Below are 21,273 nucleotides of genomic sequence, written 5' to 3'. Positions count from 1 at the left end.
CTTCTGGCGTTAATCCGCTGCTAAAGCTATTCGCAATGTCGTCGTCCCTCTTCTCTGCCCAGTTGTATCCCGGGCGGGCCCTTGGATTTCTTGTCCTCGGGGCCTCACTCCATGACATATTGACACGAATCAAAGCCGAACCACAACGTTTCCCCAAGATCGACTTGATCTACGATTCACAAATTCCAGTTACAAAGGAAACCATCGTTGGCTTGCCGGCCAACGGTCTCCGGTTGCAATTTGACGGGCCAGAACAACGACTCCGATTAATCGAAGTCATCGACTTTACGAAAAACCACATATTCTTCAAGCCAGCAAATGATAAAGAGCGAGACCTTGTCCGGCCACCGAGCGATCTCCCCGCGGCCGACAGCACGCCCGAACCAACATTCCGACACATTTACCAACGCTTCTTGGGCCCTACTTATGGTGGAGAGTTCGTGAAGAAGCCTGGAAATGCTGGATTGTACATCCTCTCGTACCCGGGCGTGGGTTTCGTCTTTCCCATGAAAAAGACCCAGTATTCGCCAAATAAGGATGTTGTCTCTTTGCTGTCATCCACGGCGGTGCCCCAATCCATGGCCATCTTCAGTGGTGACTCGTGGGCACAGGCTCGCAAGACAATGTGGACAGAAGTGCTCCCCAGCATCAAGACTTTCGCCCCTCTAAACAAGGGTAAAGATGTCTGCCCCGATGAGGTGTCGCTTGTGAAACTCCACGGTGGTGGTAAAGTACAGCTCTTTCGGAAATGGACCAACAACTCGTTCTGGATATTCTTCGGTGAGACTACCCCTCAGGAACTAGTAGCCGAACTGGGGCCCCCAGATGCTATATATCGCAAGAATGACCAGCGCATGTACATCCATAAGTTGAGGACAGCAAGCAACGCAGCCGGGAGACCAAACGGCAAGGATCTCAAGGACGACATGACGGATACGGACCAGTCATCTCTGAACCACTCTGACGGCTATCAATCCAACGAGGAGGAGGAGGAGGTTGTCGAGGACGAAGCTGTTAATGTAGCAGGGGAGTGTTTCTACAATTACTTTTACCTTGGGTTTGATATCCTGGTTTCAACGCCCACAGAGCCGTCAGAGACTCCCCCTTCGTCAAGCGGCAAGTCACTACCTGGACCACTTGTCAGATCCACAAACCCTCACCGACAGGTGGCAACAAAGCTGATCTTGCACGGCAACGTGCCGGGTTCCTATCCGTTCAACCGGCACCGTCGGTGTAGGTGGGAGATTGCCTATCTTGCCAAGGGAGATCACGATGACAAAGTGCCAAACTCGGAGACATACTTTCCAGATCTGGAGAAGAAGTTGAAGGAGGAGTGGAAGTCGATGTATGCCTCGGAGAGCGAAGCCCAGCAGAAGCAGAGGGGTATGGTCCTGAACCGCGGCTGGGGTGATTCGCCGGGCAGCAGTATAGAGATGCTGGGCGGGTGGGAAGAACCCGGGGCCGGTATGGGTAACAAGTTTGATGGGGGTGAGGACTCTACGACAACACTGTATGGGTACCCGGGCTTGGTGTTTGAGGTGTTGAGAAGTGGGTTTGTGAGTGCTGTTACCGTCTTTTAATGGCGTCTTTTTCTCCTTCCCCCCTAAGAGCTCGAACCATGGAAAGGCGTTTGGGGCAGCGAATGATGTTCAGCTTTGAGGAGGTAGATATCCTGGGTTTTGTCGGATAGTTGGGCTCGGTGTGTTTACACAGTTTGCAGGAGACTTATGCCAACACTTTGCTGTTTACCTGCCGATATATTGGTGGTCAGCGCTAAATAAATCTTTTTGTAGACCTAGGTTGTGGACAGAAACATGGAGACTGTGATACAGAATAAAAACCTGCAAGAAGACCATAAATACATATTGACCATCTTCAAGGGCTTATTAAAAATATAATGGCTTGTTGATTATTTTTAAAGCCTTATAAGCTATATTTAACAACCTTTTTGTTTTCTTAGAGACTTATCAACTAGTTTTAGGCCTGTTAGTTGTCTTTTGAGGCCTGTTGATTATAGTTCGAAGCGTCGAAGCGGATTTATGAAAGGTGTTTTGGGAGCATAATGGCATTGAGAAGCTGCTGAAAGATTCGAGACAGATAATGAAGAGAAAGAAATGTGCGTGAGGGGGAAGTATGCGTATAACACCGTGAGCTTGGGCAGGCTTGATCAGGCGCCGAGAAGTGTGGGCAATAAACGCCCCTTCCCAGTTCCTGTTTCAATGTACTAGGTATCTTGCTCGCGCGCTATAATTACTGGGAAAAAATTTACACGTTTCATGGCACCCGTCCGATCTTTTCTTCTCAGCTTTTATCAAGCAGTACAGTTGAGTTTTCACCGACATTTCACCAAACCAGGCTCAGTTCACCATGACCAAATTCATCACTCACCAACCTCATCAACCTCCATTGAAGGTCTTACCTGCCTATAACACACCTGAACAGGACAATGCCTCAAGATATCATGGCTAAAGAGCATGCTCAGTGCGCTGGCACAATGGAATGAATAGTGCCATTCATTCAGATGGGCTCAATGTTCGTCCCATCTCGAGGTTTTGTATTGTGCAAGTCCCACTCAGTTATCCAGATAGTGCTCCTATTGACAAAGAAATCAACAATAGATATCTCATCGATAAGATGAATTTATAATATGGCTCCATCCGATATCAACGCCCCCAGCTGGCTGGCTTCATTTTTCGTGAAAAGTTTTCAGTTCAAATCCTCACGCTTCCTTTGGCAACGACTGGGTCGTTGGCCTTCCTTACTCATCAAGATCTCCTCGATACCCTCTCTCTCTCGCGTTCAACAATGCCAATGAGACAGTCAAGCAATCATGGACCTCATATACCCTACCAACGTTGAGCCAGCAAAGCCAGATTACTACTTTGATCTCGAGTTCCCAACCTTTGACGACGAACACACCTATATCGAGAGAAGGGATATCAAGGCCGCTTGGCTCAAGCTGATCAAGCAGCATCACCCTGACAAGAGGGGGCCAGGCAACGACGGTGATACGGCCGTGTTCCGCAGGGTTTGTTACCTCCTCATGTTGTCAATTTCTGGCACTCGCTGACAAGTGAGGTAGGTTCAAGAAGCTTATGACTACCTTCGCGATGAGGACAAACGCACACGTTACGACGAAGAATACCCTCGAATTAGAGTGGAGTGGCTCCGCTACCGGAAGCTGGCTTCCGAAGAAGAGGATGCTGCAAGACGAGAAATTGAGGCTTCTGAAAGGGAAATCACCACACGGGGAAAAGCACGAAGAGAAGCGGAAAGACTCGAAAAGATTCGAAATGAGTGGAATCGATTTGAAGCCAAGAGACAACGGGAGTTTGTGGCTGAATGGATCCGCCTCCAAGCAGAGAGACAGGCCGAGGAAGCTTCAAGGAGGGCCAAAGAGCAAGAAGAACAAGAGGCCAAAGACAAGCTTAGAGGGCAAAAGCAAGAGCGACGGGACATGGAATGGGAGGAGCGGAGGCTTAGGGCAGTTCGGCATATTGAGGAACTCGAGGCAGTTCTGCAAGCTGAGCGAGCCGAAAGATACGAACGGGCTAGACGAGAAGGAAACCGCCAAAAAGAAGAATGGGAGCGGAGACGATGGCAAAGATGGGTGGAAGAAAGCGAAAGGATGGTTCACCAACACCAGGAAAGCTTCAGGGGGGCAGAGGACGATTTGTGGACGGAGGCATTTCCGACCCAAGAGCCGGTTCAAAGTGCTCAGAACTCAGAGAGCGAAAGCACTCAAACATATTCTGAAAGTGAAGTTCAAAGTGTGGCAACAGAAGAGGCACCGTTTTACTGCCGCCATGCTCTCACAGGCTGGGCCGTGAGGTTTGGACGAGCTGAGTGCTTCCTTTGTGGAAGGGTGACGGGGTGGATGAGTTGTACTCGACAGTGCCCTGCCTGTAAAGGCAGAGCGTGCCGCAAGTGCAAGAAGCACTACGTGGGAAGTATTCTGAGGAGGTGACATAGGAGGTATCAGAGGGAGAGAAGTTACTAGTAGCCGCATGATATACGCAGGAACAAGACGTTGCATTTTCAAATATAAGATGGAGTTGAAGTGTGGAGCGCACCCTGCCCACAAAATAATTGACACAGCAAGAGTAAGTTGGCCCATATGATGTTGTATACCATGCCTCGACAGTAAACTAATAGGCCTTTGAAATATCTTTAAAGGCCTACTAACTATCTTTTAAAACCTTTTGACTATCTTTTAAGACCTCGTTTAATGTTTTGCAGTGCCAGTTATTTGTGTACAATGTGCCAGTGACAAGCCAAGGGCCGTTTAAAGTCCCATGCATTGTGCATGGATAGCGCTGACAGCGACTTCAACCCCATGCTTGTTTGCGGCTAACAGTGGGCCAGTTGCCTGCCGACCCGAGGGGTTTCCCTGAAACTCACTGAAGATGAAGCCAAGCTTGGTTCTCTGGGGAACACCAACCAGACATTGAACTTGGACCCTGGCGAATAAGAGGATTCCCACCACCTCCCTCCTGACGTCGGAGCTTCACATGGAAAATTCTGGCTCTCAGCTCCTCTGCCAGCATCGCCTAGCGCACCAGACACCACCTGCAACACGGCGTAGAAAATGTATCGCCATATCGAATATCTTTGAGTTGGAACCCCGAGAGATTCGCCCCAGGGCGAAGGGAGCTCCGAAATGACTGACCACACCACCAACACCACCGCCCACGATGTTAGCCCACCCTCCCATCTGCCTCCACAGCGGGCGGCACGCCACTCCAGTGCGTTCGAACGAGGACCGTCCTCCAGCTTACAGAACAGCTTTATAAACGTATCAACCCCCGACTCTAACCCGGCACCGCTCCACGAGGAGCTCGACCCTCTAGCGAAGTCGTCGATGCGCCTGGACAGCCGAAACCCGATCGAGAAGCGGCGGTCACTTAATGCGTCCCGTGGCCATAAACATCGACCGAGTGGTGCTTTTCTTCTCAACGACCCTCTATTCAACCCCCATACTCGCGAGCGCGACGCGCATATCAACCCGCGAGCCGATAGGCAATACCGAAAGTCGACCGATCAATACAGGCTTCGAAATGCTCAGCATGACCAGACCAGACCCTACCCGAGAACTCTCTCGGGCAGCTCAGGGCCTTCTATGCTCACTGGGGAGTATGAGCCAACGGGGAGTGGCCACTCTGATCCAATATCGGCATCCTCTACCCTCACCAGGCGCGAGCGCGACTCCCTTGCGGGGGACACAGCTGTTGGATCGTCGCCTCGAACGAGCATTACGCAAATGGATCTGGAATCGGCACAGATTGTTAATATGGCCCTAAACCTGAGCGAATCCAGACGCCTCGCGTCTAGGAGAAGCATTACGCAGCCAGCGCCACCTAGATTGGTACCGTTGCCTGATGGTACCACAGGAGGCAGCTTGAGACATCACCTTCAGCAACAAAGAAGAATTTCACAAACTATCTCTCCCAAGCCTGATCGGTCACCGAGGATAGGTCCGGGGAGGGTGCTCAGCCCTCTACAGCCAGCATTTGAACCCGAAGGGGGCTACCGCTACCATTTTTCTCAATCTACTTTGGCACGCGCGCAGAAGGCGAAAGAGTATTTGGACCTCATGGCCCAATACAGAAGAGTCCTGGAACTGTTGCCGCCATTGGAGGTACCTCGAACGACCAAAGGGTTGATAGCCAGTCCCCCTAGCACATCAACTGACTCTATTCAGATGTCTAGAACTTCCACCAACGAGTCTGAGACTAGGATTGGACGCCCGTACAATCCTCTTCAGTACATACGCAATCGCAAAGTCAGAGCCCGCGAGCGGAAAGCTATTGATGGTGAAGGCCAGGGGTTTAACGATGTCCCCAGAGTATCTGAGTGGATTGACGAGGTTGCCAAATGGGTGGCCACCGGTCAAGCTCAAATACCAGGCAATCCTGCCTTGCCCCCCTTTTCAGGCGCACAAGCTGCATCATTTCAAAGCTCTCCGCCATCCAACGTTTCTCGGTCAACGACCTCTGCTGCTAAACCAAAGAGACCGCGAGTCGACTGGGCGATTGATCCTGCAGACATGATCGCAGATGTCTACTGGCTGGAGCTTGATGATAATAAACGGCTGGTAGAGGATCGCCATTGGAAGCGAGTGTTTCCCCAGGGAACGGACGCTGCCAGGCCATTGCCATTACGCGACGAGGCCCCACGGTTGACAACACCGGGCTCAACTAAAGATTCTTCAGACTCTGGCGAGAAGCCACAGCCAGAAGCCCCGCCACCCAAACATGAGCATGAGCATGTCCTGAGTACAGCTAGGGATCGCGCACAGCAGAAGCTACGAGCTCTGAAAGGATCCCATCACCGCCAGAATAGCTCTGTTAACAACAGAGATTTTCTGCGTATCCGAAGAGCCTCTGTATCCGAATCATCAGACACAGACAGTGACAGGCGGCGGCGGGCCAGAGCCGGCACTGCCACAACTACTGTAAGATCTGTTTTGGAGAAGCAGATGGAGGAGATGATAGCCAGGGAACAGAGGGAGTCGGAGTCTTCACCAGCCCTTTATGACCACGAGGCGCTACGTATGAAGTTTGCTAGCCTCAACCCGGCGACCCCTGAGCGAGATCTTTTGAACAACGCCGCATCAGATGCGACCCAGACTAAGCCTTTGTCTCGTGGGACGGATTCGCGCGCCGACCTGAGCGAGAGCGAATGCAGGCTCACAGGCTTACACCACCGTCCTTCTCCACCTGTTCCGGGCCGTGCTAGTCTCGAGGTCCCTTCGAGAGGTAGAAGATTCTCGGTGGATTATGATACGTCACAGCCCAACTCCCCAGATTTGCGGCCAAATCGAGATGTCGGTCTAGTCCCAGCAATCGGGATGGATTTATCACCCTTGTCCAGCAGACCAAGCTCTCCATCACGAAACCCGCTGAGCAAGGTTAAGAGCATTTTCCGTGAGCGTAGTAAGGAGCGCATTACGGACAATTATGCAAGCGCAGAAGAGCCCGAGACACCAGCGCCGCTGAACGAGAAGCTCTTTGTCTCGCCCGAGCCGGATTGGAGTGCCGTGTCATCCCCGGAAAGAAGACCGTCAAGGAGTCCGATCGGCAGGATAGTAACCAAAGGCACAGACTCGAGTCACCGGTCACATAAGAGTGTCGGCAGTGTCAAGCTTAAACCTGAAGATGTTGGAGGCGGCTTCAGGTCGCTGTTCCGTGGCCCTCGTATCGACACTGTCCTGCGAAGCGGCGTGTCCAAGATCAGTGATATGGTTTGGCGAAAGGACGCTGGTGATGATCAGTACTCTACCACCTCTTCGTCAGATTCTGAGGCCGAGGCCAGGGGTAGGTCCCGTGGTCCTCGGGTTTTTCGACGGGGTCATGGTCGGACGCCATCGACGCAAAACGGAAAGCATCAGGTTGAGCCTTTACCACAGTTCGTCTCGGTAGCAAACACCGCCAAGCCACCGAACAGTGAACAGCAAACTGGGTTGCTACCACACCCACCAGCACAGCCACTCAGCCGACGATCATCGCGGTTCGACCTCCTCAAGCCGCCAAGGATCGATATTCAAGATGCATCACCAAGTGCATCGCCGCCTCCCTTGTTGGAGAGGCGCAAGGAACAGGTTGAATCAGACGTCAAGTCCCGGAAGAGCGCCGACTGGGGGATCGATCGTACCGACATGGCACCACTACCCTTTCACAAACCCCGACAATTCTCTACCGTATCTTCCAGCCGCCACTGGTCCATTGCCGACCGTGGCGGTAGCACTCCAACGCGGCCAGCAATCTCCAAACGGGAAATCGCCCGCTTGAAGGCGCTGATTCTCAGCTCTGGAATCCATGCAATGGAGGTAGATCGCCGTGCCAAAGAGCGCAAGCTTTTGACGTCCCCTCACTCCTCCCATATCTCTAGCCACTCCCCAGATGGCCAACCGGACTTTGCCTGGAAGGACGTTATATCCCTATGTCCTGACCCAGAAACGAGACACAGATTGGTCACCCGCCCCGTTGCTCAAATAGATCTCTATCCCCTCGCCGCACGGACTCTGTCATCTGCAATGGAGGCCACAGCCGCGCACTTTCAATTCACGCACGACAAGTTCGCCAGGGAGACGGCGCCCCACTTGGAGAAGAAGGTCGAGGCAACAAGGTGGAAGATCGCCGGGGAGCTGACCGACCTCGCGCATAGGGCTGCGGACGAGGCGGACGAGGCGAATCATGATATGGTTGCGGGCCAGAGGCTGAAGGTCAAGAGGGTGGTGGACCACATTGAGAAGATGTTGCGGCGCCGTAGGAGGCGGTTTAGGTGGCTTAGGAGGGCGGGGTGGTTGGGAGTGGAGTGGGTGCTTGTTGGGTTTATGTGGTGGGTTTGGTTTATGGTGATGATTTCGAGGGTGGTGATTGGGCTTGGGAGGGGAGGGTGGAGGTTGGTTAGGTGGTTGTTGTGGTTGGAGTGAGGTAAATCATATCATTTTTGAAGGTGAGGGTTGAACAAGGTAATGGGTAATAGGATAATTGGGGAGTAGGTGGGCGCGCGCGTGTGTGTGTGTGTGTGTGAAAGAGAGAGAGAGAGAGAGAAATATGGTTTTTTTTCTTGGATAGGGTGTTGTTTGCTAGCCTCTTTTTTGGGTTTCTATAGCACCGTTTCTTTGCTTGGGGTTCAAAGAGGGATCGATACCCAAGGATGGAAAGATGCGGTTGAAGAGAGGAAGCAAGCAGTCAGAAATAGCAACTGTGGATTTGAGTAATTGAATTGAAAGAATGAACGAATGAAGTGGAAGAAGGATGAGAGAAGTGAAATGTTGATATCGCCCAAAGTTGTCGTCGAGTGTTGAGTCAAGCGGCGTGGCTTGTGGCGCAGCCCAACGTGGGACCCATTGATAAACTCTTTCCACTAACTTCAATTCAACAACAAATCACAGGCCGTGTGGTGTAGTGGTAGCATACTTGCTTTGGGAATTCGTTCCAAGTGTTTCAACTTGCAAGTGGTCCCAGGTTCAAGCCCTGGCTCGGCCCAATTCTTTTGCATTTTTTCTCCTCGTTCCATCTACTCTATTTGCAGATGGTTGAGTCCAATGCTTCTGACACTCTTGCTATTGAAAATCTACTTGCAATACAAATCAAGCGAATTTCGAAAATACAACCCATCAAATGACCCGATAGACTTAGAATGTATTCAAGGTAAATGCAACCAAATAAATAACCTTTGATTAACCCCTTGCTCGTTGTCTCTTCCCGCAGCAGGCTATTATACGAATCGAAGTAGTAGTTGTGTGCGAAGCGAAGACAAAACAAGAAGACAAGTCTAACCAGTACTAAAACAATTCCTTCAAAAGCGGTCCATTCACAAAAAAAAGCTGACAAAAGAAACAAGACCAGCTCGAGGGGGTGGGCGTACAAGAATGAAGCCAAGAAAACAAGTGTTGTTCCCCCCTCGATGCCATGAAGGAGTGACACTTGCTGTGTGGTCTACTCGATCCTCTTCTTGCCTTCCTCGGCATTGATGTACCTCGCGACAGACAAGCCCCTCTCGTGCCTGGCCACCAGCGGCCCGAGAATCTTGTCCTTGCGCACCCGGCTAATCGTCTCGTGGTAGCCCTCCGTTGCCCAAGGTCTGGGGTTGAGTTTGGGCCAGTTTACCTGTTGTAGTATGTCAGCAAACTGTTACAGGTCCCAAAAAGAGACAGAAAAAAAACTTACGTAGAGCATCCCGTTATTGAAAATAAACCACAGCGCCCACCCCGTCACCCCCGTCCAAAACAAGATAAACAACCTCATCGGCCACACGGCCGCGTCGGGCAGTCTCGGCGAGTACATCCCCATCAGCACAAAAAAAAGCCCAAACGCCGCAATATACGGCACCGCCTGGATCAACACCGGCCTCCTGTCCACAAACACCAGACCCCCCCCCACGCTGGGTTGATACACACCCAAAAACAAATCAAACGCATCCTGCCTCGGCCCGTCCAAAAAGTTGTTCTTGCAGTATCTCGTAACAGCCACGTTTCCGTCCTGCAGCGCACCAGCCTTGGTCCTCTTGCCCGTTCTCGTCAGATCAGTCTTCATAGCCCCGGTACCGGAATACGCATTCGACACCACATCCGCATTATCAGCCCACATATTTCGGAACATCAGCTCAAACGCCGCGTCTTCATCCGCGAACCTGCTCCCCCTAGCCAGCAAGCCAAGATCAATAAACATCCTGTCCAGCGTCCACCGAGCAAGCATAGACTGTACCACGTTCGTCCTGTCCAGACAATCCATGCAGTTTGTCCTCACTACACTCGTCTGCAGCGACCGGACGTCCAACCTCCCGCCGTCGGTCTTGTTGTTGTTACCGGGGGTAGAGTCAACACTAGCACGGAAGTACTGCTGGGCCACGAGCGCCTCGCGCATCCGGTCGATAAGCAGCTGGGCGCGGTGCATCTGCAACCCCTTGGTCTCGGCGTGAAAGTCAAAGTAGATGTAGTGCAGCCTGTCAAACTGGGATTTCTTCTCGGCTGTCTCGATGGTGTGGAACTTCTCGTCAGTCCGCTGGTCGCCCTGGACGTGTTCTTTGGGCCGAGAGACGAGCATCTCTACTACCTTCTCGTAGGCCTCCTTGACGGGGACTTCGCGGCCCTTTTGGTTGACAAGGTTTACCAGGTAGTTGTCGCCGTAGATGCGGATCTGTTCGTCAAAGTGGGCTTTGGCGGCTGGGTAGGCGGCTTCGATGGCGCGGATCTGGATCTTGGGGGTGTACTTTAGGGTGTTGATTTCAGCCCAGTAGGCGGGGACGCTGCCGCGGGTTTGGACGTAGGAGAGGATTTGCATCTCCTTGCCTACACCGTCGGCGAGAGAGGATGACTTTTGTTGTTGCTGCCATGACGAGCCGCCAAGACCGGTGGTGTGGTCGTTGAGAATGACAACCTGTTCGGTTTCGTTGTAGTTGGCGGCGTGGCCTTGGTCATCGAGACCACGGGTAAAATAACGGGTTCCAGCGCGGTGGCGGGAGCGACGGGAAATGAGCGCAATCGTTAAAGGGGTGCCCTTGAACGTTGTTGGATGGATCTCGAGCATGCCAAAGATGACCGGGAGGATATAAGGGTCGATGTTTGGCTGAGGAGCAGGCTGACCGCGGCCGCCACTGTTGCGGAAGTTGATCAGGTCGGACTGGATGAAGCGGTTCCAAAAGAAGCGGTCGTCAGCACGCTTCCAGAGCGGGCTCTCGGCGTCCTGTTGCGCTTGGCGCTGGAAGCTGTTGGTAATATCGACAGAGTACGAGAAGTACATTGGCCCGGGCTTGATGAAGCCGCGGAGAAGGTTGAGGAAGCGGTCCTCATCGGGGTCGCTGACTTGTCTTTCGCGGAGGGGCAGGATATCTGTCGAGACAACCTTGTAGACCATATGCCCTCGCAGACGACCGACGGGTTGGGCTTTTGTGATGACGATGATGTACTTGTCTTCACAACCATAGTCAGTAACAAGCTCTTCGCACCCAAACCCTCCGCAACCATCATAAAGAAGCTCACCTAACCGCAGCTGGATCACGCCCAGGATACCGGCAATGCTGGTAATGCGCGAGACGCGCTTCCCGGAAAGTAAGGAAGCATCAAGAAGACGGATATCGCCAGTTGGGCGGTCGATAGCGAGAGCTGGTGCATTGGGGCTCGAGGGCGAAGTGAAGATGTAGGCATCAGACGCCGTCTGGACGTTGATATCGCGGAAAGGGAGCGTCATGTTGGACAAGAGGTTGCGCCGCCAAACGACGGAATCGAAGCTATTATCTTTTTATTTCTTGGTCGTCATGCAGGTGCAGATAGCGATCGAGGTGTCTAAACGAAGGGAACGGTTGCTGCAGATCGTCAATTTTGTGCAGCTTCAGAGTCGGTGTTGAAACATGTCATCTAATTATGGAAATCTCGAGCCTCATCCAAAGTGATGACATCCCAGCCAGAGGCGACCAACAGGAGGCGTTGCTGCTCTGCCCTTTTGGTGCCAGCTCTCCCAAGCTCTCCCTAATCTGCGTGACACGAGTCGCATTCGCACTGTGGCATTTATGGCCCACTGGCATCTGCCGCGACCGGCTGGCAAGGATGGCGACGTAACCAAAGTTGCCGCTGCTATCACGTGGAAATCTGCACAGACCTCATGGTGGCATCTGCGCCTATCGGGCGACCTGACGTGTGCATGCGCCGCCGCTGAGCGCTGAAAGCACTGACATTGGCCAGGACCCAGGCTGGTTGCTCTCATTGCTTCTCAACGACCTCTGCCAACCAGCCCCAGCTCTTGACTGATTTCCCCAATTCTTGGTCCCGTGGTATCACTCGAGGCAACCACATTTCAGCATCCAACTCCAGTCAACTCGGCGAGCACCCTTTGTCTCGACAAGTCTCTCCAGCGTTTATCGAGAACCCCGCGAACACCGACCCGCGAAACTTGAGTCCCCGCCGCGCATTGTCATTTCGCCAGCGCCCGCCGTAACCTTCCTTGGCAGCGAACGCCGCCTTGTCAGCAGGTCCCATCAACGGTCAACGACGGTTTGGTCTTTGACTTTTGCATCACCCAAACCACAGCCAACGTACACCATATCACCACATTCACCATGGCTTCCCGAGGACCCCCTGGCGCTCGCGGCATGAGCAACCGCTTCGCGCAGTTCAAGTTGGTCTTGCTAGGTGAATCTGCTGTGGGAAAGAGCTCGATAGTATTGCGCTTCGTCAAGGTGAGCCGGGCTGTCGGATTCTGCAGGTTCCGGACACAACTGACTGAAAGATGATAGGATCAATTTGACTCCTACAGGGAATCCACTATTGGTGCCGCCTTCTTAACACAGACCATTTCGCTCGACGAGAACACGACTGTCAAGTTTGAGATTTGGGATACCGCTGGCCAGGAACGTTACAAGTCCCTCGCGCCCATGTACTACCGGAATGCAAACTGCGCCGTTGTTGTCTATGATATCACGCAAGCCGTACGTTTAGGATCCTCCCTTCTTTGGAAGCATCCCTGACTAATCGAACTGCTGTAGGCGTCGCTCGACAAGGCCAAGTCGTGGGTGAAGGAACTCCAACGACAAGCCAACGAGAACATCATCATCGCCCTTGCCGGAAACAAGTTGGATTTGGTGACGGAGCAACCAGACAAGCGCGCCATCCCTACCGCCGAAGCCGAGGCCTACGCAAAGGAAGCCGGCCTTCTCTTCTTTGAGACATCCGCAAAGACTGCCGAGAACGTTCAAGAGTTGTTTACTGCTATTGCCAAGAAACTTCCACTTGATCAGGTTGGGCCGAGACATGCCCGGCCTGGTCAGCGGCCCGGAGTCAGTCTTGCTCCCGAAGGAGCCAACACGCAAGCCGGTGGGCCCTGCGCGTGCTGATGAGAGACGGTTCTTGAAACCACACGGTTAGAAGCATATTCAAGGACTCAGGCGTATGACCGGCAGTGGATGTCAGAGGAAGAATATAGAGCAGTTTGGGGCTAATCTGGGCTTTTGTTGAACGGGGACAGGGACATCGACATTCACACACACACACACACACATCTTTGATCGGAGTATTGTTGGGAGGAGGGTACCAGTGTTGCTTTTTTTAAATACCTCATCTTTCTTATGGGATTGTTTTTTAACGGGTGTGTTTTTCTCGGCACCATGGTCGAGGAGAAAGCGTAGGTAGGCCACCTGGTGTGGGAGAGCCGGACTGGCGCATTTCGCTGTACAGTATGGTATGCAGACAGATAGAAGCAGCAGCTTGCAACGGCCGCGGTAATTCAGTGACAGATGCGGTGCCGGCAGGGACTAGAGGGGACGGGTATACAGGCGTGAGTATAATGCAAAGCGTATCTTTCAACCTGTTTTGGTCTTTAAAAAACGAACTATTCATCCCATATATTGTATCATTCAAAGTGAGGCAGGTGTGCTGATGTCGGATGTCATTTCGTGACGGGACCTCTGTGCGTTGCAAACCAGACTTCCACCAAACCATACTTTTTTTGGCCAGTGAGACTTCTTGATAGCCGCTCGGGCCAGTAAAACCAAAAATAATCAGATTTCGTTCTTAGTCGATTTAACACGCGCATTATCCGCGCATAAGAATTAATATTTACAAAATAATCGTTGTAAGTAGGACTACATAGCTATATTTATTATATTTATACGTTAAACGTTGCGGGTAAGTTATACTTAAAAGTGTAAAAATACAATATCTCGCGCACGGGCATCGAAGGCGTGTGAGGCTGCCAAAAAAAAGTGTATATTGTGGAAGTCCCGTTTGCAACGCACAGCTGATAGCGTGCCAAGACCCTGTCGCCAGGATTCTCGCTGTGGCCCGCAGCTTCTTCCCGGAACTTTGCCGAGCTCTTTTTTGCTCAGCATTCTTCCCCCAAAACACCACGTCTAACCCTCCCAATTGCGCCGAACCGGCCACTCCATCTCCCTCATGTTGCGTACATCGATACGATCAGTGAGGGCGCTGGGCAGCAGGCCTGCGGCTGCCGTTGCCGGGCGCCAATGGCAGGCTTCCGCAGCCCGACGTGCGGTTGTCTCGGGTCAGGTATGACCTCATTTTCAAGTATTAGAATCGGTTGCAACGGGAAGCTAACTAAACCCTTCTGTTTGCATCTAGAGATTCTATGCCGACGACAAGAAGCCCGTCGTCGACGAAGCAAAGCTTCCCGCCGCTGAGACCCTTACTGCCCCAACAACTCCCCCACCACCTCCTCCCCAGACTACCCCCGCCGCGACGATTACTCCCGAGCAAGCACCCTTGACACCACCGGCCCCTGGCCCCGCCGTTGTACCCCCTCCTCCTCCTCCCGTCGCTCCCATCGTCCCCAAGAAGAAGGGCTTCTTCCGCAGACTCCGCAACTTCCTCCTGAAGCTAGTACTTCTCGGTGTCCTCGGGTTTGGTGGCGGCGTTTGGTACTCCCGCATCAATGACAACTTCCACGACTTCTTCACCCAATATGTCCCCTACGGCGAGGAGGCCGTTCTGTACCTTGAGGAGCTCGACTTTAGGAAACGCTTCCCCAACGTTGCGAACCGGGTAACAGGCAGACGGGCCGATACGGCCAGCGAGCAAGTCAGCATCCCAGCCCAGAGCGGTGCGTCATGGAGGGTGGCCGATGGTGACCATGCCGGCCGCCAGTCGAGCGGTGTGGCCCAAAAGGTTGTTGCTGCGAAGGACGCCGTCAAGGACACTGTCAAGGATATCGTCAAGCCCGAGCCTGCTGCTGTAACCAAGGCCAAGAAGGAGACTGCGGCTCTTCCCAAGGTCGAAGCCAAGGATGCGGCTCTGGAGAAGAAGGTCAAGGGTGTGGAGGAGAAGAAGGAGGTTGCTGTGATTCCGGCTGCCGCTACTTCTTCCAAGCCCAAGGAGTTCAGGGCCCCTGATGTCAACGAGCCTTCTGTGTGGCCCCCTGCTTCGCCAATCGATCCTCTGTCTGTTCCCCATGCCGACGACGCCATCGTTCAACAATTGGTTCATATGCTCAACGACATCATCACGGTGATCAACTACGACGGTGCCGCCGACAAGTACTCCCAGACCATCTGGAAGGCCAAGGATGAGGTCAGCAAAGTCGGAGAGAGAATTCTCAGCATCAAGTCTGCCGCGGAGGAAGAGGCTGCCAAGCAGGTCAAGGCCCGCATCGACTCATTCGACAAGCATGCCAACGACCTTGTGTCTCGTTTGGAGGCTATCATGCTGGCCCAGGAGCAGCAGTGGCGTCAGGAGTTTGAGGCTGAGGTTGAGAGATTGAAGCACAACTACGACGACAAGATCAAGCTGATTCAGGAGCGTGAGCAGAAACTTTCTGAGCAGAAGCTCCAGAACAAACTTTTGGAGCAAGCTGTCGAGCTGCAGCGTCAGTTTTCTCGGGACATCAAGAAGCATGTCGAGGAGGAGCGTGAAGGACGTCTTGGCCGTATCGAGTCTCTCTCCAGGGCTGTCTCTGAGCTCGAGAAGCTTACTACTGGTTTGAACGAGGTCGTTGACACCAACCTGCGCACCCAACAACTCCACGTCGCTGTTGAGGCCGTCCGTGCCAGCTTGGAGGATGCCCACCACCCCCGGCCATTCATCAAGGAGCTTGTCGCTCTCAAGGAGATCGCCGCTGACGACCCGGTTGTCGATGCGGCCATCGCCTCCATCCACCCTTCTGCTTACCAGCGCGGTATTTCTACTTCCGCCGAGCTGATTGACAGATTCCGCCGCGTTGCCGCCGAGGTGCGCAAGGCGTCTCTTCTTCCCGAGGATGCTGGTGTCGCTAGCCACGCCTCTAGCTACCTCTTGAGCAAGGTGATGTTCAAGAAGCAGGGCTTGGCGGCCGGTGACGATGTTGAGAGCATTCTTACCCGCACTCAAACCTTCTTGGAGGAGGGCGACCTTGACAACGCGGCGCGTGAGATGAACACCCTTGGTGGGTGGGCCAAGACGCTGAGCAGGGACTGGCTGAGCGAGGTGCGCAAGGTGTTGGAGGTGCAGCAGGCTTTGGACGTAAGTTATCTTCCTTTTGAAGCTATGCAACACAATTTACTAATGAATATGATAGGTCATCACAACCGAGGCCAGACTGCAAAGTTTGAAGGTGGAGTAAAAGGGACCAACGGGACGTCAAAATTTTTCTTTTGTTGTGTACATTGGCCTTGTTTAGACCGCGTCTACACCGTGGAAGGATAGCTAGGCCGGATTGTATTAAGTATTCAATAGAGTGGCTTGTGTTGATACCATGTATGTGATGTGCCGTTGCTGTGTGGTTGCGGTATAGTTTCTTTTACCTTTCAGCCAGCTGAGTGAGCATGACCATGGCGTAATTCTGCCAGCTAGAATTTCAGAATGGCTTACTCTTCCTACATATTCCTGATTTTTTCCCTGTTTTTTTAATTGCTCGCAGTTCTTGTTGCGCCCCTGCATTGTGCTTCTCTTTAGAGCCGCATTTCGGAGTGACCCGCTTTTATGTGGTGATCAATCTTGACTTGATCATGTTCTTTCATCTTTCATCACATCAAGCCGAAGATTGATACTTTTGGCCTATTGATTGATTTTTGTGTCGTAAGTAGTGAGATTGAAATCAATGAGGCGAGAACATTATCCTGATATGTTTCACAGTCTTACTCCGGTCCGGACCGACTGAGCAATTCTTACAGTGACACATCAGCCCGGTCAGATTTCACCTGAGCTCTCACTCACAGCCGAATGTCGCCGAACCTCAACTGAGAATGCGAGCTATCTATCGCTCACTTTCACGACAACCTGTCATCAGCACCATCACAAATTCCCGCTTCCAGCAACCATCTTTCATCCCATCCAGGGTGCCAACCTCTTTCTCGCTGCCGGCATACATCTCATCTCACCCCCGACGACCCATCCACATAACCCCCAACATGTCCTCCTCTGTCTCTTACCAAAAAGCCTTCTCCCGGCTCTCCGCCCTCCAATCCAACCTCGCCATCACCTCCCTCTTCACAGTCCCCTTGCCAGACGGCACAGACCGCAACGCGGCCGCCATCCCCGAAATGCTCTTCTGGCTCTCCCGCGCGGGGCTCTCCCCCGAGAGCATCGCCTCCTCAGGCCTGAAATGCGTGCACGTCGCCGGGACAAAAGGCAAGGGCAGCGTCAGCGCTTTTGTGGGGAGCATCCTCGCCCAATACTCAAACCCCCCCACTCAAAAGGTGGGAGTGTACACCTCTCCCCATCTTGTTGACCAAAGGGAGCGGATCTCCCTTTTATCGCCACAGGAAAAAGAAGGGATGATTGATGAGGAGAAGTTTGGCAAGTACGTCAATCTGGTGTGGGATACCATGACTGCGGAGGCGAGGAAGCAGCTTGGTGCCGAGGCAAAAGAAGAGGAGTTGGAGGGGCCGGGGACGAAGCCGTTTTATTTTCGGTTTCTGACCATTGTTGCCTTGAGGGCGTTTCTGGACGAGGGGGTGAGGGATGCGGTGGTGGAGTGCGGGATTGGGGGGGAGTATGATTCTACTAATGTGCTCACGGAGGAGAGTGTCAGTGCTGCGGTGGTGACGCAGTTGGGGATTGATCATGTTGGTATGCTTGGGGATACTGTCGAAAAGATTGCGTGGCATAAGGCGGGGATTTTCAAACGGGGGGTGAAGGCTTTTACGATTAGGCATCCACGGGAGACGGTGGGGGAGGTTTTGAGGGAGAGGGCGAGGGAGAAGGGGGCGGAATTAGTGGAGATTGGTGAGGAAGAGGTGAAGGGGTGGAAGGGGGTGGAAGGGGGGATGTTGCAGGGACCGTTTCAGAAGGGGAATATGGCTTTGGCTGTGTATGCTGCTCGGGAGCATCTTGTTAAAACAGGCCACAAGTTTGAAGGGAGGTTTGGGGTTGATGAGGAGTGGGGGCTGGATGATATACCGGATAAGTTTGTGAAGGGTCTTAGAGAGGCGAGTTTGAGAGGGAGATGTGAGGTTGTAAGGGATGGGAAGGATGGGACCGAGTGGCTTGTGGATGGAGCGCATACAGAGGATAGTTTGGCGGGTGTGGGAGAGTGGTTTGCTTCAAGGGCAGGAGATGGGCTGAGGGTTCTGGTGTTTAACCAGCAGGAACGGGACCCAAAGATACTGCTTACTGCGTTGCTCAAGGGCGCAGAGAAGGAAGCTAGTGGGTTAAAGGAGGTGTTTACACATGCTTTTTTCACGAGAAACGAAGAGCTACCGCCAAAGGAAGGCGAGAAGAGAGACCTGAGTGTGCAGACGAAAGCACTCGAGATCATGAAGGAGTACAACGGTGAGGTGGAAAGTAGAGTGTCCGACAATGTTCAGTTGACTATTGAAGGGGTTAAATATTTGACAGCAAAGGCAAGAGCGGAAGGAAAGGAGTGCCGGGTGCTGGCGACGGGAAGTTTCCATCTTGTTGGGACTGTCTTGAAGAGAATCAGTGCATAGATTGGGGTTCATCCAACAGCGAAATCATGCCCGTACGCGGACGAGCTTTCAGGATGTGACACCGGAGAAGATGCGAAGTTTGGACAGGAAGTCCCTAAGTATAAATTCTCAAAGCTATCCTACTAGAATACCATTCTCAGGCCTGTCGTTTGCTTGTCTGATACAAGTACAAGTTGAAGGCAAATAATAAAGACCGGAACGTCGGGTCTCACCCTCACCAAGTCCGGCAGCTTGTTGTTCCGTCCGATATAGACAGCAGTTGCAACATAAGTGGGCCTCTGACGTCTGCACCGACGCCGATGTTCGGGGGTCGAAGCAACCCGGAGTATTCCGCTTCCAGCATCTTGTCGCACTATCCCACATCCGTCTACATTTTATCTTGCGCTTAATTCGGGAATTATATGTGAACCATCATCAAATTATACAAGATAAGAAGTCGGTGATAAACCCACATCCACAACCGATATTCAGACTCGACCTCAATGCATCATGTGCTGAAGCGAAAAGCAATCTTCGGCGGTTTACCGACGACATCTTTCAAGTCCACCACCACAAGGAATACCCTCATCTCAATTCTTGTCAGCTACCGGCGGCAACACTTTTCAGAGATGGCGTCAAGAACATATAATGTAAACTGCCATCTCCATCCTGCGATCATCATTCACTAACCAGTAATAAAGGACGCAATCGACACCCTCAACACCCTCCAGACCCCCTTCGCTGTCATTGAGGCCCGCCGGAAAGCAGGCATTCGCCCCGATGCGAACTCCGTCCAGGAAATGAGAGGCTATCTGGCCCGGATAGGTTACTCGACATCATCTGATCTCGAGAAGCTCAACATCGTGCACGTTGCTGGCACCAAGGGGAAGGGAAGCACGTGTGCTTTTGTCGATTCCATCTTGTCAAAATGGCACCAGACGAAAGGGATTCCAAAAAAGGTTGGCTTATTCACCAGCCCACATTTGATCGCAGTCCGCGAAAGGATACGAATCAATTCTCGGCCGATTTCAGAGGAGATGTTTGCAAGGTATTTCTTCGAGGTCTGGGACAGGCTAGAGGACAACAGCACAGTTGCGACTGATCTCGTCGAGCCTGGCACGAAACCAATCTACGCGCGGTACCTGACTCTCATGAGCTACCATGTCTACCTGTCGGAAGGCGTCGACGTTGCCATTTATGAGACGGGAATAGGGGGCGAGTACGATGCCACGAATGTGGTGGAGCGGCCTGTGGCGAGCGGCATCAGCACATTGGGCATTGACCATGTCTATGTGTTGGGCGACACAGTTGACAAGATCGCGTGGCACAAGGCAGGAATCTTGAAGAAAGGCAGCCCTGGTTTCACCATCGAGCAGGTCGGTTCTGCTGCCGAGGTGCTCAAGAACAGAGCGGAGGAGAAGGGTGTCGATCTGAAGGTCCTCGAGGTCGATCAAAGGCTCCAAGGCGTGAGAGTTAGGCCCGATGCGAATTTCCAGAAGAAGAATGCTACGCTCGCAATTGCATTGGCTGAGACGGCGCTGAAAAAGCTGGATCCCGATTTTAAGCCGGATGCGGCGGCATTGCCAAGTGAGTTTGTTGATGGGATAGAACAAGTCGTTTGGAGGGGACGGTGTGAGGTCAAAGAAGAGGACAATATTATTTGGCACGTGGACGGTGCGCACACCGTGGATAGCTTGAAGATGGCGGCCAGGTGGTTCGTTGAGGAAACCAAGACTGAGGGCAAGGGACCAAAAGTTTTAATATTCAACCAACAAGGGCGGAGCGAGGCCGTCGACTTCCTGGACGGATTATGCAACACTGTGAAGAACGCCGGTTCGACAGGTCAAGGGTTCCAGCATGTCATCTTCTGCACGAATGTCACATATGCCACGACGGGCTATAAGAGGGGTATAGTCCCCTGCACCACAATTTTGGACAAAGCTCATAGCTAACCTCAACCAGACTTTGTGAATCACCAGTACAACCCAGCTGACATCGAGAAAATGACCCAGCAACGTATATTTGCTGAGAAATGGGCATCACTCGACACATCTGCCAAGATTCTAGTGATACCTAGCATTGAGGAAGCCATCAACACTGCGAGAGGGTTGGCAAATTCTGAGGGAGAAGACGGCAGCAAGGTACAAGCACTCATCACAGGCAGTTTACATCTTGTTGGCGGAGCATTGGGAATTTTGGAGAAAGCTGATGCTCTTTAAACATCGGTTACAAGCAATTAGACGTCAGAGGGGCAGAGTTGAAGTGTGTCTTGACCACTGGACTTGCCCGAAATAGCCTGTTATTCAACTGACAGGTTTTGGTTTAGGACATCCCGTAATCCGTATACCGATAAGAAACACTATTTTGAGGGTGCATCAGATAAGACCAGCCTCGGTCCATATTTCACAGTCCTATTCCAAGCTTATATTGGCCTGG

At 52.5% G+C, this 21,273-nt stretch overlaps 8 protein-coding genes across 8 annotated transcripts, besides 1 other annotated feature; 7 read left to right on the top strand and 1 right to left on the bottom strand.

Moving 5' to 3' along the window:
• Positions 1-35: 35 nt before the first annotated feature.
• Positions 36-1,580, top strand: PODANS_1_1570 (uncharacterized protein; the record flags this gene model as incomplete). The annotated part of the gene is made up of 1 exon (XM_001912314.1): positions 36-1,580. One exon carries the CDS (start codon positions 36-38, stop codon positions 1,578-1,580), a length of 1,545 nt encoding a protein of 514 aa, XP_001912349.1.
• Positions 1,581-2,830: 1,250 nt separating this feature from the next.
• PODANS_1_1565 (uncharacterized protein) lies at positions 2,831-3,830 on the top strand (the record flags this gene model as incomplete). Its single annotated transcript, XM_001912313.1, has 2 exons — positions 2,831-3,028; positions 3,093-3,830. 2 exons carry the CDS (start codon positions 2,831-2,833, stop codon positions 3,828-3,830), a joined length of 936 nt encoding a protein of 311 aa, XP_001912348.1.
• Positions 3,831-4,660: 830 nt separating this feature from the next.
• PODANS_1_1560 (uncharacterized protein) lies at positions 4,661-8,434 on the top strand (the record flags this gene model as incomplete). The annotated part of the gene is made up of 1 exon (XM_001912312.1): positions 4,661-8,434. One exon carries the CDS (start codon positions 4,661-4,663, stop codon positions 8,432-8,434), a length of 3,774 nt encoding a protein of 1,257 aa, XP_001912347.1.
• Positions 8,435-8,898: 464 nt separating this feature from the next.
• Positions 8,899-8,993, top strand: a tRNA (tRNA-Pro).
• Positions 8,994-9,446: 453 nt separating this feature from the next.
• Positions 9,447-11,696, bottom strand: PODANS_1_1550 (uncharacterized protein; the record flags this gene model as incomplete). Its single annotated transcript, XM_001912311.1, has 2 exons — positions 9,447-9,617; positions 9,678-11,696. 2 exons carry the CDS (start codon positions 11,694-11,696, stop codon positions 9,447-9,449), a joined length of 2,190 nt encoding a protein of 729 aa, XP_001912346.1.
• Positions 11,697-12,561: 865 nt separating this feature from the next.
• PODANS_1_1540 (uncharacterized protein) lies at positions 12,562-13,335 on the top strand (the record flags this gene model as incomplete). The annotated part of the gene is made up of 3 exons (XM_001912310.1): positions 12,562-12,681; positions 12,739-12,930; positions 12,988-13,335. 3 exons carry the CDS (start codon positions 12,562-12,564, stop codon positions 13,333-13,335), a joined length of 660 nt encoding a protein of 219 aa, XP_001912345.1.
• A 1,057-nt stretch (positions 13,336-14,392) lies between these two features.
• PODANS_1_1530 (uncharacterized protein) lies at positions 14,393-16,550 on the top strand (the record flags this gene model as incomplete). Its single annotated transcript, XM_001912309.1, has 3 exons — positions 14,393-14,506; positions 14,579-16,450; positions 16,506-16,550. The coding sequence occupies 3 exons, from the start codon at positions 14,393-14,395 to the stop codon at positions 16,548-16,550; spliced, it is 2,031 nt and encodes a 676-aa protein (XP_001912344.1).
• A 622-nt stretch (positions 16,551-17,172) lies between these two features.
• PODANS_1_1510 (uncharacterized protein) lies at positions 17,173-18,858 on the top strand (the record flags this gene model as incomplete). The annotated part of the gene is made up of 1 exon (XM_001912308.1): positions 17,173-18,858. One exon carries the CDS (start codon positions 17,173-17,175, stop codon positions 18,856-18,858), a length of 1,686 nt encoding a protein of 561 aa, XP_001912343.1.
• A 674-nt stretch (positions 18,859-19,532) lies between these two features.
• On the top strand, positions 19,533-21,056 carry PODANS_1_1500 (uncharacterized protein; the record flags this gene model as incomplete). Its single annotated transcript, XM_001912307.1, has 2 exons — positions 19,533-20,745; positions 20,800-21,056. Coding segments are annotated over 2 exons (1,470 nt in total), but the record flags the coding sequence as incomplete, so codon positions are not given.
• Positions 21,057-21,273: the final 217 nt, after the last annotated feature.

This window comes from Podospora anserina, chromosome 1 (genome assembly GCF_000226545.1).
Source record: "Podospora anserina S mat+ genomic DNA chromosome 1, supercontig 1".
NCBI classification, from domain to species: domain Eukaryota; kingdom Fungi; phylum Ascomycota; class Sordariomycetes; order Sordariales; family Podosporaceae; genus Podospora; species Podospora anserina.
Note: the sequence above shows the minus strand (reverse complement) of the source record. Positions and strands in the feature narration are given on the sequence as shown.